At 35.1% G+C, this 15,329-nt stretch overlaps 1 protein-coding gene across 1 annotated transcript; it reads left to right on the forward strand.

The window, feature by feature from the left end:
* Window positions 1-1,949: 1,949 nt before the first annotated feature.
* On the forward strand, window positions 1,950-6,992 carry LOC112525089 (BRD4-interacting chromatin-remodeling complex-associated protein-like). Its single transcript, XM_025135044.1, has 2 exons — window positions 1,950-2,438; window positions 6,264-6,992. The coding sequence occupies exons 1-2, from the start codon at window positions 2,047-2,049 to the stop codon at window positions 6,856-6,858; spliced, it is 987 nt and encodes a 328-aa protein (XP_024990812.1). The 5' UTR covers window positions 1,950-2,046; the 3' UTR covers window positions 6,859-6,992.
* The last annotated feature ends 8,337 nt before the right edge of the window (window positions 6,993-15,329 follow it).

A 15,329-nucleotide genomic window follows, 5' to 3' on the forward strand; every position in this document is an offset into this window, starting at 1 on the left:
ATGAAACAATTTCACAACCATATATGAAACAACTTCATCAAAAAAAGTATTATATGAAACAATTTCACAAGATTAAACAATTTCATGAAAAAAATTTCATATGATTAAACAATGAAATCGACAGATGAAGGTGGTTTGCACGGTTTACACAAATGAGGGCGGTTTTCATATGATCACTCCTCTATATATATATATATATATATATACACACACACAGAGAGAGTCGTACTCCATTTCTTGTGAACTCATCCTCACCGGTAAACTCCATTTTCGATGAAGCTATTTCCATAGTAAACTCCATATTTGGTGAAGTTATTCCCACTGTGAACTCCATCTACAGTGAAGACTTCGTCTCCTTGTTCCCGTAGGAGACACGCCCCCAAGCCACCACCTCCACCACCATTCTACTTCTTTGGTGAATCATCTCCCCCCCCTTCGTCCTCATCTATCTGAAAACCACAACGAGCTCCTACACACACATATAGAAAATGATGAGACCCCCTTATACTCCCAACGACTTATACCCTCTATCACAAACAACCATTTTTCCACAACCACCCTTCACCCTCTTCTTCCCCCAACCCACCTAGCATGCTCTGTTGACTCTCCTAGACACATAGGCAAACCTACTGCATCTCTCTATCTCCATTGACTCTTCATTAACACAATACTAGCTAATCACATCCGACCACCTCTCTCTCTCTCTCTCTCTCTCTCTCTTTTCATCTATGTGGTCTTCACACAAACCCACAGTCTTCGCTAAACACATAAAAGCAGACAGAGGGTGAAAGAGATAAAGAAGAGAGTAGAAAAAGTTGCAGGTGGTGTACAACTTCTTATGCGTTTCACCCAAGGGAGGAGGGAGAACAGTGAGGGAGGTCGACGGTAGGATGACTCTCGACAGGGTGCGATATGTGATGTGGGTGATACAAGGGGGTTCAGTAGGTTTGGGGTAATTAGGTCCAATGCTTTACCAACAGTTTTAGTTGGGGAAAAAGAAAATAAGAGTGGGGGCAAATGTGGATTGGGAGGGTGAGGATGGGTGGAGTTGACAAAAGACAAGACTGTATAAAAATTAGTAGTAAATAGTAGTAACAATAATAATACTAATAATAATATTAATAATAAGTTATTATAAATTTTATATTTTATTTTTTTATTAGGATAAAGGCAAAAAGGAGACGGTAAAAAGATGGAAATAACTCCTAACTTAACAGGGTTAACCAGTTAGAGGGAAGGACTCGGAGCGTGCATTTTTGCATATCATAGGTACCAAGAGTGTAATAAACACGTTTTAAAGACCTTAATCAAATAAATCTCATACCATAGGGACCAAGAATGTAATTTACTCTTGAAAATATATGTATATGAAAAAGGTACATGATGTAATTGTCTAATGTATATATTGATAGATAATCAACAATCATATTAAATCCAAGAAATACGAGAATGTCAGGTTCATCAATTTGGGTTGAGTTCAGATAAAGATAACCAAATATCAACGTAATACTTACAGTTTGAAGATTTTACAACTCCATTAGACATTAAATTGCTTCAGGTTGAGTTATTTCGTGCTGAAATGGGTTGTCCTTACCTATACATTGCTAAATATACCCCTATTAAGTAATTTCCCCTAATACATCAACATCAGAACTTACTTTTACGTTTTTAATATATGATTTGACTTGATTTTGATCTTTTTACATATGATCCATACTCTTTATTATATTCTCTTTATTATATTTATTATGAGTTTGGTATGAAGATTGCTATTTGCATCTTATTTAATGATAAATAAGATCCATTCATGCATAAAAATGTAAAAGTGATTTTTAATGGTGATATATTAAGTATAGGTGGATTTAACAATGGTGCAAACGGTTGTGATACACTTTTCCGTTGTGGGTCCATGTTGTAGGGAAAGAAAAGAAGCAGCGTAGGGACCAAAATTACCTTTTCCGAGTTCATCGGAAACGGAGTGCAGAAATAGACGGAGGTGGAGGACTCCGTCTGAAGATTCGCCGGGAATCAATCGGAGGCAACGAAATGGAGAAGGCGAAGGCGTTGGCTCAGCAACAACTACAACTACAACAACAGCTGTTGCTACAACAGCAGCAACAACAACATCCTCAACAACAGTTTCTTCTATTGCAACAAATCCAGCAACAACAGGCCATCTCTCGTTTTCCATCTAACATTGATGCCCATCTACGGCCACCGTTGCGTACCATCAGAACCCACCTACAACCACCACAAAGCCCTAACCCTAACCATAACCATCCACAAATCCCCAACTCCTCAAATTTACAACCCAATCGGCTCCAACATACTTCCCCCGCGAACCAGGCTGAATTGCAGATGGCATATCAGGACGCTTGGCGTGTCTGCCATCCCGACTTCAAGCGCCCTTTCTCTTCCCTAGAAGACGCTTGTGAGAGGTTCTGTTCATATAATTGCTCCATATTTATAAATGCAGATTCGTTTTAATTCCATCCATTCTGAAATCCAGTTATTCTGCTCTTCGTGCATGCGTTATGCATACCTTCTCGATTTATTTCTTGAAAGTATTTTTCTTGATCTGAAATCTCTAGGGAATAACACTTAAATTACCTTATGCTAACATTTTTCTTTGATCTGAAATCTTATATGTGTTTCAATCCTGATGTTTTTGCTATTCTAATCGTTATTGTTTTATAGGGTAATGCTTAGTTTTGGGGGATTATCAAACGGGTATGATGACTGTGACAAGGCTGGTTTTGTTGACCTTTCTATCTATATTTTTTTTGTTTTTATGGTTGGGATGGGGGTGGGAAGGGGTTAGCTTTCCAAGTCTCTATCTTGTATCAACTACTTCTTGACTTTCGACTTTATAATGAGATGTTTACTGTGTCATCTATGTTGTAGTTATCATATAGAACTTTCTGTCATTCCTTTGGGATATTTACATGGGGGGAATGCAGTTTTTGAAAATTACATATGCCATGGTCTTAGGAGATGCTAATTATCGATGAGCATTTGATTAACCACAAGTGAATTGACTCCATTGCATAGATCAAATTATGCGTATATAGATCTTGACAATTTTTGGAACACATTGCAAGAAAGCAATGTGCTTGTTGTTAGTAAACACCATGTTGATCGAAATAAGCAGGGTGTGTTTGTATCCTTGAAATAGATGAAGTGAAAAAAGAATTTTTTTTCGGGGGGGGGGGGGTATCCTTTCCTCTAGAAGGTAGATAAATGTGAAGTAGAACTGAACTATATAATAGGCAATATATTGTATGATCATCAAATACTTACATGGTTTTCCAATTATTAATCATCAGTAGCAGGATAAGAGATTCTAGGTGTAGGTGGTTACTGCTTGATGTTACACTTCCAATATTAACATAAGCACAACCTTGTCGTTTAAACATGTCTTGTTTACATGGGGCCAGCTAGATGATTTAACTAATTTTTGTTTATCTCTCGATCTGAATCATTATTTTTGTCAAACTTCAGTATTTTCATCAGTTATCTACATCCGTACTAATTTTAGTTGGTCCATGTATCTAAATCTGTATCCTTTTTTGTTTAAATGACGGAATTTAATCAACTTGAAAATCAAAACATACCGAGATGGGAGGAAAGAAGCCAAGGAAACTGAAACTTGCACCTTTAAAAACCAGCCACTCGACCCCAACAGACCAAAACCTGCCAAAAGTCACAGAAAAACTTTAAAAACGACCAAATTGAAAGACCATAAATAGATACCTAATATGAAAAACAATAGAAAATTTGCACTGCCAAAGCTAATCCTACTTCTTTTATTAGCTGAAAGTAAACCCTGAACAAACTCCACTAGAGCATCACAACCTTGACCAGTTGAGTTCCCCATAATCAGCAAACATGTAGTGAAGTTAGTCAAGTTATACAGACATCGTCCTCATCTAAGTCAATCTCTTCTTTATCATAACAATAAACTTATTCCTATACTAATTTTATGACCTTCACTTAAGGGCCATTTATTAAACGTTTATCAGTTAAGTGCTTGCCGGCAAGAGTCACCACCCTTACTTACCTTATCGGGTAACATTCTTGGTTATCAAAATGGATTGTTGGTAAGCGTCTTTTACCCGATATGCACTAATAAGGTAAGAGTCTTTTCACTCGCTTACCGTGTAAGATTCTCGGTCCTTGCTATGCCTCTTATCAGGTAATGTTATTGGTTCTTTCCAATGCTCACTCGATAAGGTAAAGACACCCTAGTAAACGGCCCCTTTCTGTCTATTTTTTATGTGACTAGGCTATCTTAAACGATGTTTGCCATTATAGCTCTTGTTGGCACTTCTCCCTTAGGCCTTAACATATTCATCATTTCTAATTTTCCCACTTCCATCTTTCCAACACACATTTTTGTCAATGCGTGGGGCAGGAGCCAGTGGTGGAGCAAGAAATTGATACTAGGGGGAGTGTCAAATAAAATAAATAAAAATAAAAACGAATTTTATCTTTTTGAAATTGACAAGAAAAAAAAAAAAACGATACGAAATTGATTAAATAGTGGCCTTTACAGATTAACAGTGAATTGATTTCCATACGACTTGCTTTCACAACTATTAGAATTATTCTATCTGACATAAATGACTAATCCATAAATGTTAAACATTAAATGTTAAACTAGTTAATATAATATAAACCAAAATCAATATTTAACAAATAACAAGTATGAATTAACAGTATATAAATGGGTAGTCATAAAATCGAATAAGTTGAATTATGGACCGAGTCACTCAACAACTTAAGAACAAAATGGAATAAGAAACTTCAATTTTTCGAATTTATGTCATAAATTAGATTATATTCTTTTTCTTACTTTTTGCTCTAAAATTAGCAATTGTAAAATTTAAATCCATCTAAATACAGTGCCAATCTAGTAGTAATCAATTGTGACGCCAACATAAACCAAATAAAATAGAATCGAACTATATGAACTAAGCATTTAAATATACAAAGTGGGCTAAATTGTAATGGTTCTAAAAATTTGAGGACAATTTTTAAAGTTGATCAAAATATACAAGGACTTAAGTGTACATTTTACTTTTTTACTTAAAATATATCCCTTACGGTGAAGGATCGTGTGAGAAGGGAAGTTATATGAGAAGCGTAAGAAGAGATCTGAAGCCTTGATCACTTTATATTCTCGTGCCCACCCATGAACTGGACTTTAGAAGGGAATTGATATCTCGTTGCACCTCATTAGTGTTGACATTCAATTAGGATTGATCCAAGGGTGGAGATCTCTTCTTACGCTTCTCACCGGAACCCAACCCCATCCCTTACCCACTCTTCCACCACCTCAAACACTCCACTGTGTTTTTACTTTGACAATTTACTGCAGATGTTTTGAAATTACTATATCAATATTTTGCGAAACATCCATGGTTTTTAATAAATTTTCCCAGCTATTTTCGAGGCATGGAAATATGATAATTTTTTTAATTTTAATGACTATTTTTGGAATGGAGGACTTCTACATGGTGACTTGAGCATGTGGTTGAGGGGGTGTTCTCTTTTTCATTGGATATGAGGATCAAACTTTGTGATCAAATATTGATCAGCATATGATGTATGCAAGACATGCATGTATTTATATCTCCAGAGGCTTCCTACATTCTCTCAATTACCATTAAGAAAACATATACAATTTACGGCCATTTTTTCATGTAACTTGATAAACTGTGAGGTAGGTTATATTGGATAACAATAGGATCTGCTATGATATTTAATTATTTACACAATATGAATGTGGCCTATATGGGAATGATGAGGTGAATCACATGAGAAGATGAATCTGTGCATCTTACCCTCCCCAGACCCCAACTCCGAGTGAGTGGGATACACCTGCTTAGTTTGGCATATACCAAACCAAACGAGCCCAGGAAATCCCACCCCGAGATGGGGTCTGGGGAGGGTAAGATGCAGACTGATCTTATCTCTACCCAAGAGTAGAGCGATTGTTTCCGTGAAGACGGAGCTGGTGCAAAATGTGAGAAAGGTAGAAAAACAGAGACAATAAACATTGGAAAGTTAGATATGAGTAAACCAATAGCAACAAATAGGAAAAGAAACAGAGAGACAAATATGCTAAATTTTGAGAAAGGAGGTATGAGTTTGCATATATTTTGTAAATTCCTATGGACGATATATTAGCTTCTTCTTTTTTTTGGAAAGGAGATATATTAGCTTTTTAACCACATCATATTCATATTTAATCCTTCCAGGCTGCTACCTTACCATGTGGTAGCAGACTATGAAGCAGAGGAGGATGATAGACTCCTTGATTCTGACACCACAGGCCAAGCGTTATCCCGCTCTCAGCAATGGGATCACAACATTGCTAACAAAGTAGCCGAATTCACTGCGACCTTTGAGAAACAAGTTCTCGCATTCAATATCATCTCACAGAAACGGGCCATTGGGGAGTTCAGATCAGAAGAGAGATTGTTGGTTGAACAGCTTCTCCTTCAGGAAGAAAGACGAACATTGTTGGAAGCAAGGGCAGAAATGGAAATAAGACAAAAAGCTGGGCGAGAAGCACAAGCAGCTAGTTTGCGAATTGCAGCAATGGCCCAAGCAGAACAGACTCGAGCGGAGATGATGGCTAGGGCACCCATAAGAGCGAGTGCATTGGGGGCTCATGAAGTGGGTGAGCAGGAGCAAGAAGTTGTTCCAGATGAAATGATGAATGGATGGGGGGCACGAGATGAAAAAGAACCATCCGAGGATTTCCTGAATGATGAAGAAAGGGAGAATGGAGATACAGGTACGCAATGCGGTTGGCGTGAAGGTGGCGAATTTGATTTGAACACAAGGTAAGCCACTTATAATTCAAACTTCAATGCCTTCATAGGCTGTATCTTGAAAAGGATATGACAAATCAAAAGTTCTAATTACAAATTAAAGCAGTCTCTATTAACAAGTGCCAATATTAGTTTTACTTGCCTTAGCAATCTCTATGTTCCCTGTTATTTTTTGTTTTGCAAAGCAGGGTCTTTATGGAAATAGCCTCTTTACCCCTTGGGGTACAGGTAAGGTTGCTTAAATCCTACCTTTTCGCGGACCCTACCTTATACCGTGTTCTTTTGGTTTGGGTTTATCTATTGGTGTCATTCTTTAAATCAGTTAGCCTGTTTCATGTGTGATGATCAATGTATCGCTTCATAGACACAAGACATCGTTGCTGATCTAAAAAAGATCTTCTCCCGTGAGTGAGAACTAGAGCTGAAGAAGCCAAGGCTATTTTTCACACTCGGTTGAAGTTTTACGGTCTTGCCTCGGACCACCATGGACGGATTTCTAAGGAATATTCACCTCTTTTCCCCATGGCCACAAATATCTTTCTGTACAATATGTCATTTGCTCAAGTGGACCAACTTGACTTTGCTCTTCATTGATCACCGGTTCAAGGACCTTCAGTACCACTGGAGGTTGTCCGACTATTAACTTTTAACCTTGTCTTAGGACCTTCAGTACCACTGGAGGTTGTCCGACTATTAACTTTTAACCTTGTCTTAGGACCTTCAGTACCACTGGAGGTTGTCCGACTATTAACTTTTAACCTTGTCTTAGAATTATGAACACCATGAGTTACATAAATAGTGTAATAGTAAAATTGTTGATGCAATGATTGAAACTCGTCTGGTTCGATAGGATACCTGATCCCATTGATAATGAGTGGGGAATATGTCGGTTTTTGGTAACCTTGTGCTTTCTTATGTACCGGTTATGGATTCGAACCCGGGGAAGATTTGGTTTGTTATTTCATCTCCTCCTTTATGACGACACTCGTGGAATGGTATCATCACTTATTAGAATTCTAATCAAATTGGAGAACTTAATATATTGCTGATAAACCATTAAGGTGCGTTTGGTATCTAGACCGGTGATTGGGAAGACGGGAACTATTTAGAACTGGTAAAATGATTATTTATCCTAATGAGCTGTTTATATCCTTTTTATATTTTGATTAATTTATGTAATCTATTAAATTATAAATAATGAATATTTTTTTATAACCAAATATATTATTAAAAAGTTTTGTGGAGACGATCAAAATGACATCAAAATTTGAAGTTTATTGAATTTTAAATTTTATTTTATGCCTTTTTTATATTTTATGCTTTTATTATTAATTTTTAATAAATTAGATAAATCAACAAAAAATAGAAATTGTATAAAAAAAGTTATTTTTTGAGTACGTTAAAGTGAAAATTTAAAGAATATAAAATAAATAAATTTAAAGGATAAATAAAATGTAAAAAAAAGACGTATTTAATGTTTTAGAAGAGAATTATGTTTTATTTTGAGAGTATATTTATACTATATTATAAAACATTCGACAAAAATTCTTAAAAACTATTTTTTCAGCATGAAGTACAGTTTATTGATGCATATTATTTAAAATTTAAGATTACAAATAAATTTTGCATAAGTATAAATTATTAAGTTTCATATTTGAATTCGAGTAATAAAAAGTTGATAAATATAACCAAATACAGAATAAAATTCTCATTTTAAATATATCTAAAATATAATTAAGATAATCATTGAGTTCTTACAAAATGCTTAATTATTATCTTTATAAAAATTATATTATTATAGCAAAAAATAAATTACTTAGTCATTAAACCTAAATTAAATTATAATTAAAAAAATGAATTAGAGAAATTAGACCAAAAAAAAAAAACTTTTTTATATTGTTTAATTTTTATGATATCTTTAAATTTATATTTTTTTTAAAACATTATTGATTGCTCAAAACCACATAAATCCATATTATAATATCGACAGAGACCAAAAAATAAAACGAAACATTAAAATCAAGATATATCTTGTTGCATTACGCGAGTACTCCTCTAGTTAATAAAATGTTGGCTCGTTCCTTCCACCTTCTTCTATAAGGTAGGGATGGAATGCCCCTGTTCCACTTTTATCCACTATGTTTTTGTCTGCTATATATAAAAATCATGTAGAACGTGGAAAACTCTCTGTCATGTTTAATATACCAAAAGCATCCTTAAAGGGTTATTGACTTGGTATTTTACAAAATTGGTCCTTCATCAATTTAGTAATAACACTTTGATTGCCTTATACAGATAAGGAAAAAAACTGGGTGATTGGTCAGGTCCTTAACTGGTTAAATTGGTGTTACTCCAGTAATTGGTTAGGTCGGTCCTCGATCCTGGTTATAACCGGTCCTCCATAACAAAATTAAGGCCCGTTTGTAACCGGTTACACACGTCCATAATTTTTAATAAATACATTATAATTAATAAATTAACAACAAAATATGCTCCGATCAAATAAATATTTGTTTATTTGATTATAAATACAAATAAACAATAAAATAGAAAACATAATCTTTGAAAACTCTACAAAATGTAAAAAAGTAAATTAAATCGTCTAATAAATACAATCACTCAAGTCTCAATACTCATCATGAGAAATATCCTCATGGTCACGTTCTATTGTATAGTCAAAATCATTGTAAGCAAACGCTATGGGGTTTGGTATGTCGTCATCCAGTGATAACGTGAACTTCTTTTAATTGACATAGGGGAGTTCTTTTTCTAGTGAAGAAGTGCCTTGAATTCTATGGTAGCTATCCAAATAATCCTTAAGGCAAATGCAAACCTCGATTGATTTCGTTGCAAGTTGATTCCTTTGTTTTGAGAACACTCTGCCATTGAAAGAATTTTTTTTTGACGTTGTGCTAGCTTCGACAGTTAGTATATCTCTTGCCATGGTGGCGATGATCGGAAATTGGCCTTGCTTTTCTTTCCCCCATGCCAATATTTCGAGGTGATCAAAATCCTCAAGGGTCATAAAGTAAGAAAATTAGAATCCATAACAATTCGCAATTCATTGCGGTCATAGTTCTTTGGTGTTCTGTAGTTGTTAACCCCATTTGATATTGTAAAAGTATTGTAAAAATAAGGCAAGTTCTCAACCAGAAGACTTTTGCCTAGAAGTGAGTTGAACCAGAGCTTGAGCTAAACGTTATGAAAAGATGTAGAGGTACTCAACCAGAAGACATTCTCGAAGAAACAGAGTCTCTGGCCTAGCCAAGCAGAGCCTCTTGCCTAGGCATACAGAGCCTCTGGTCCTGCTCTACACTTTTGCTTAGTGTTCATCTTCAAAGATATCTCCAAATACTACCTGCCTATCATAGCTTGTCACGTATACTAGAAACGGTTATTTCCCCTTTACACATGGAAATCAACCATCAGTGGATGTGTTGACTTACCTTTTATAGGCTATATATAGGTGATCTATTTAGGGTTTTTAGTATGCTTTTGAATGAAAATATCCTGTACTTGTTAGAGAGAGATTGAGCTTTTCTGAGAGTTTTATGCACATACTAATGTGTGTTCTTGGTGTAAATTCTATATTCTCATATTGCTAATCAATACACATGATGACCTTGATGATTCAGTTTATTGTTTATACTTATTTCATAGTCTTCATTTCTCTCTAGTCTATTATAATAGTTAATGCTTTTCGCTTCCACTCATACATTAATTTTGACATTAATTATTGGTAATTTGAGGATTTGGGTTCCTACAATTGATATCAGAGCTAACTGATCAATCTATTGATCATATCAATCTAATCTGTTAAGGATTTTCCTCATTTACTAGGCTATCTTTCTTATTCAACTTTTCTATTGATCCCTGTTTTTCAAGTTTTCATGACTTGTTCATAATCTTGGAAATTAGGTGATTATTTTATATTCTTAGAAGAAACAGTGTATTGATTTCAACTCTCTCCAAGTTTTAGCAGCTAATTGTAACAATTCCTCAATTTCAAGTTCGATTATACTCCATCTCTTTTGATCCTTGATTTTCTATCAAAATGGCAAATCATGTATAGGATGCTGCTTATAGTGCCGAATCTCTAACTAAACATCCCACTCTACTCCGTGATAAGTATCCTCAATGGAAAATCCGTATTACCCGTGGTAAATGGACCATATGTTCCAATGGCCACTGTTCCTCGTGTTCCAACAACTCTTACCACTGCGGAAGTTCCTGCTCAACAAATTCCTAAGGGATCGAGATTCTTGGAATGTAACGCCTAGTTTATTTATTTGCTAAATCTTAATGTTTAAGCTTTAAGTACAAGATTTTTTAAGAAAATTAAGTACTCTTAAAAGAGATCAATAGATGTATCATTTATTAATCTATCACATTTGTAAGGCAAGTAGCTTACAAGGAAAAACATGAGAAATCAAGTCTAATGGGATGAGTTGTAAAGTCTAGAAGTGTGTTGGCAAGCTATGTGATGATTTAGCAAGACTAGTAAGCATGACTAAGCAAGCTAGTAATTAGTTGTAAAGGCTAAAAGCATGAATTGCCAAGACTATTTGATTACAAGGCAAGTCTAAGAAGCATGACAAAGAAATACTCGGTGTAACCACGAAAGATAAATGATATATAAAGGTCCAGGTTTGTTGTAATCTTGGATTTCGAAATATATACTGTTGGTAGGAGAAACATTCACTCACTAGACCCTTTTGGTCTAATGCTCAATTGTTGGATTAATCTATTTTGCAGGTCAACTTCACAAGACAAAGGCAAGGGGAAAGTATAATAAAAGTGATATTTAGATATGTATGTGTTGTATCAGATGAAGTTTTTTTAACCCATATTTTCTCATACTTTGTAAATAATATTATGATTTGGGTTATAATCAAATGATTGATCAAGTCATATATGATTGTTGTGAATTATACGTTGGATAGAAATGTGGGTTGTTATAGTTGGTATCAGAGCCTTAGTTTAAAGGATCTAGGTATTTCTTAATACTTAGACTTAAACTGGAGGTGTGGAAGATATGATAATAGGTTTCACTAGGACTATGAACATGGGAATATGTTATAGCTGAACCTATTATGAGAGTAAGTGTGATAATGTTAGATTACATGTGATTAATGTAATCATTAGTTATAAATAGACCTGTGGGTAAACGTGTTATCATACTTTGATATGTGAATAATCATATATGTGTTTATTGTGCCAGAAAGGACGTTCAAGTAATTCGAACACTAAGAAAAGATGGCAGATAATCCTAATCGATTGGGAAGGACCTCTACCGGTCATGGAAGAGGCCGGGGAAGAGGGATGCTAAATCAAGAAGAGGACCCGGAAAATATTATGAATGTCAAAACAAGAAGTCGAAGTAGGGGTCGAGGAAGAGGAAGAAATACTCAACAAGAAACTCGTATGGAACAAGAATTATCGGGGCAAGAAAGTTCTATGTCAGGCCATGGAAGAAGTAGAGCAAGAGGTGGAAATAATGCTCCTGACCCTGGTTTTATTACTCAGGAAATGTTGGCTGCTGAATTGGAAAAATTTCAAGGAAGTCTGGTAAGTTTACTGGGATGTTCGGCACAAAATAATCCAGAAGAAATGAGGGATCCTGATTTTCAGGAAGAAGCCGAAGCTAGTACACCGGCAACAGATACATCCGTACCCCTTACTTCATCCTCAGTTCAAAAAGGAGGAGATATTAAAATGTTTCTTGCTTGTAAACCTCCTAAATTTTTTAGAAAACGTGATCCTGTCAAAGCCATGTTGGCTCAAAGAAGTTGAATTGAGTTTGCAAATCAATAAAAGTGCAAAGAAATATAAAGTCATGTTTGCTGTATCTCGACTAAGGTCAAGTGCTTTATATTGGTGGGAGATTTTATCAAGTTCTGGTCCAAATATTTTGAAAACTATGTTATGGGAGGAATTTGTGGTAAAATTTAAGATGCAATACTGCCTGGAAGCTGCTGTACGAATGTTAGAAGATGATTTCATTCGTCTGGAACAAGGAAACATGTCAGTTCGTCAGTATACGGAGGTCTTCATGGAACAGTCTCGGTTTGTTGAAGCCTATATTGTATCTGAAAACAGTAAAGTCAGAAAGTACATCTGGGGTTTAGAGTCCAATCTCCAAAAATATGTGATATCCAGAAATCCAACGACATTTTAGGCAGCGTTTGACGCTGCAGAAATACTGGAACAGGACATTAATCGCCAACCACAAGAAAGGGTTGGGGACAAAAGAAAAGGGGAAGCCATACTGACTGATGCTTTAAGCCGTCAAGAGAAAAGTGGTACTATCAAAGTTATAGCTTTACGAGTCGAGTTGCTACCAAGTATTCAAGAAGAATTGCAAGAATTCCAACATGAAGCTATGAAGGAGGATAAAATTAAACAAGAAAGATTGGGTGGAATAATATCTGAATTTGTAAAGAATGACAGGGAATTTTGGAGTTGTCAGAACAAAATTTGGGTACTGTGTTATGGTAATCTCAGAGAACGTATCTTATGTGAGGCTCACAAATCACGTTTTGCAATTCATCCAGGTACAAATAAAATGTATCGGGATCTAAAACAATGCTATTGGTGGCCAGGTATGAAGAAGGATATTGTTAAACATGTTGAACATTGTATGACATGTCTGCAGGTGAAGATAGAACACCAACGTCCATATGGTAAGTAGCAATCTTTAGAAATTCCAGTTTGGAAATGGGATCACATCACTACGAATTTCATAACCAAATTGCCAAGAACATCAAAAGGTTATGATGCCATATGGGTGATTGTAGATCGGTTATCCAAATCTGCACATTTCTTAGTGATGAAATGTGACATCCGTCATTCTTGGAGCATCAGGTTAGCACCTTTGTAGGGTACCTATATTTAGAGCTATATTTATTTAGGATCTAGTCATGATTAATTGAAATTCATCTGGCTTAGTTTCCAAAATATAGTACAGTGAACCTTGTTTTGACAAGTAGCGGATGAAGTTAACTTATGTAATGCCAAATATATTAAAAATGCTCCAAATATAATAAAGTTGATATTATAAGTCCAAATTAAAATACRWAAGTCTCMTTTGAATGTCCAAATAATTTTACCAAAAAGGTGGAGCTTTGATTTAATAATGTTATTTTTATCAATGTTTGGCAAGTTGTAGTTTGGATATAAAGTTAAATGGGCCTTAAATTGTTTAAAAAAAAATAATTTTTACATGGACTTGGGCCTTTAAGGCCGGCCCATTTCCTTCCTTAAATCCCTCATATAAATACCCTCATCTTTTGAAAACTCTCATTTTTTCACCTCCCATCTTGCATAAACTTTTCTTCTCAAAAATCTCTCTCTAAACCGTACCCTTCCGGCCGATTTCATCTTCCAACAACATTAAGAATCTAATCCATCTTGAGGATTATTCAAGATTTCATTCAAAAGGTAATGGACTAGTTTCATTATTCCCGTTCCTCGTCAAGATTTCTTTTCCTACACTTTTCTTCTCGATCTTTTTATAAACAACTTTCTGGAGAGTCTAAGGTGGGAGATTATACATCAATGACATGGAAATGTCTTCAAACTGATGGTAATCTATGATCTGCAAATGATTAGAACTCAAGAAAAGTTGGTAAAGGTACTCGCATGCAGATTTTTGGCCATTAAAAAGCTGAGCTCTGAACTGTCAAGTTCTTGATACAAGTTTATCGTGTAAAAAGAACTTTGCTGACAGAATCTTGCATTCACCTTAAATCGGTTTATTCTGTAAAACTCGTCAAAAATAGGTGAATCTTCTTTTGAAGCTAGTTTAATGTGTTAGCTTTAAAATAATTTTTGCAATATTTGGAAAATGTTGAGTTTAGACCCCCCCAAATGGCCGCCACTCGAAGAGTGTGAAATCTGTTTTGGGGGTTGTGTCACTCTTAGGGGTAGGGTAATGATGATTACCTTAAACCTATCTTTAGTTCTTGAAATTTGGGAAAAGTCTGTTTAACTCCCTTTTATGGTAGATATAAAATTTGGACATAAAAAGAGTTGTGGAAGGTTCCTTTTTGGCAATGATTTATGAGACTAAAATGTCAGATTTAGAATTTATATTGTTCCAAATGACAGCTTTTTGGAGCAAAGGATTTAATTATAAAATATACATTTTAGGCTATTTTTAGAGCAATTAACAAAAATATCAATTTTAAATCATAAAACCCATTGGCATTACATAAGATATAACTTGACTTTATCCCTGTCGAGAACCCATAGGTAATCTAATTTCTAGACATTGGACTGTTTAGGAAGGTTAGGGCAGGACGTTCAGCGCTTGAGACGTCATCAAATCCTTGGATATTCATCGGCTAACTAGTGAGTTTTCACGACCCCACTTTTAATGCTTTTTGTTTATTTAAACCAGGGGAAAAGCATGAAGTTATGCAAACTATACTGTTAAATTATAAAATCATGGGACTAAAGAACTGTTTAGTCGATGCTTTGTTTAAA

The sequence above is a fragment of the Cynara cardunculus genome (genome assembly GCF_001531365.2).
Source record: "Cynara cardunculus var. scolymus isolate 2C chromosome LG 13, CcrdV1, whole genome shotgun sequence".
In the NCBI taxonomy this organism is placed as follows: Eukaryota; Viridiplantae; Streptophyta; class Magnoliopsida; order Asterales; family Asteraceae; genus Cynara; species Cynara cardunculus.

What these genes read in the sequence shown, in the direction of transcription:
- LOC112525089 (XM_025135044.1), top strand. Translation starts at nt 2,047, where the DNA reads ATGGAGAAGGCGAAGGCGTTGGCTCAGCAACAACTACAACTACAACAA. An exon ending in CTAGAAGACGCTTGTGAGAG is followed by an intron (nt 2,439 to 6,263) that starts GTTCTGTTCATA and finishes TAATCCTTCCAG; the next exon opens with GCTGCTACCTTACCATGTGG.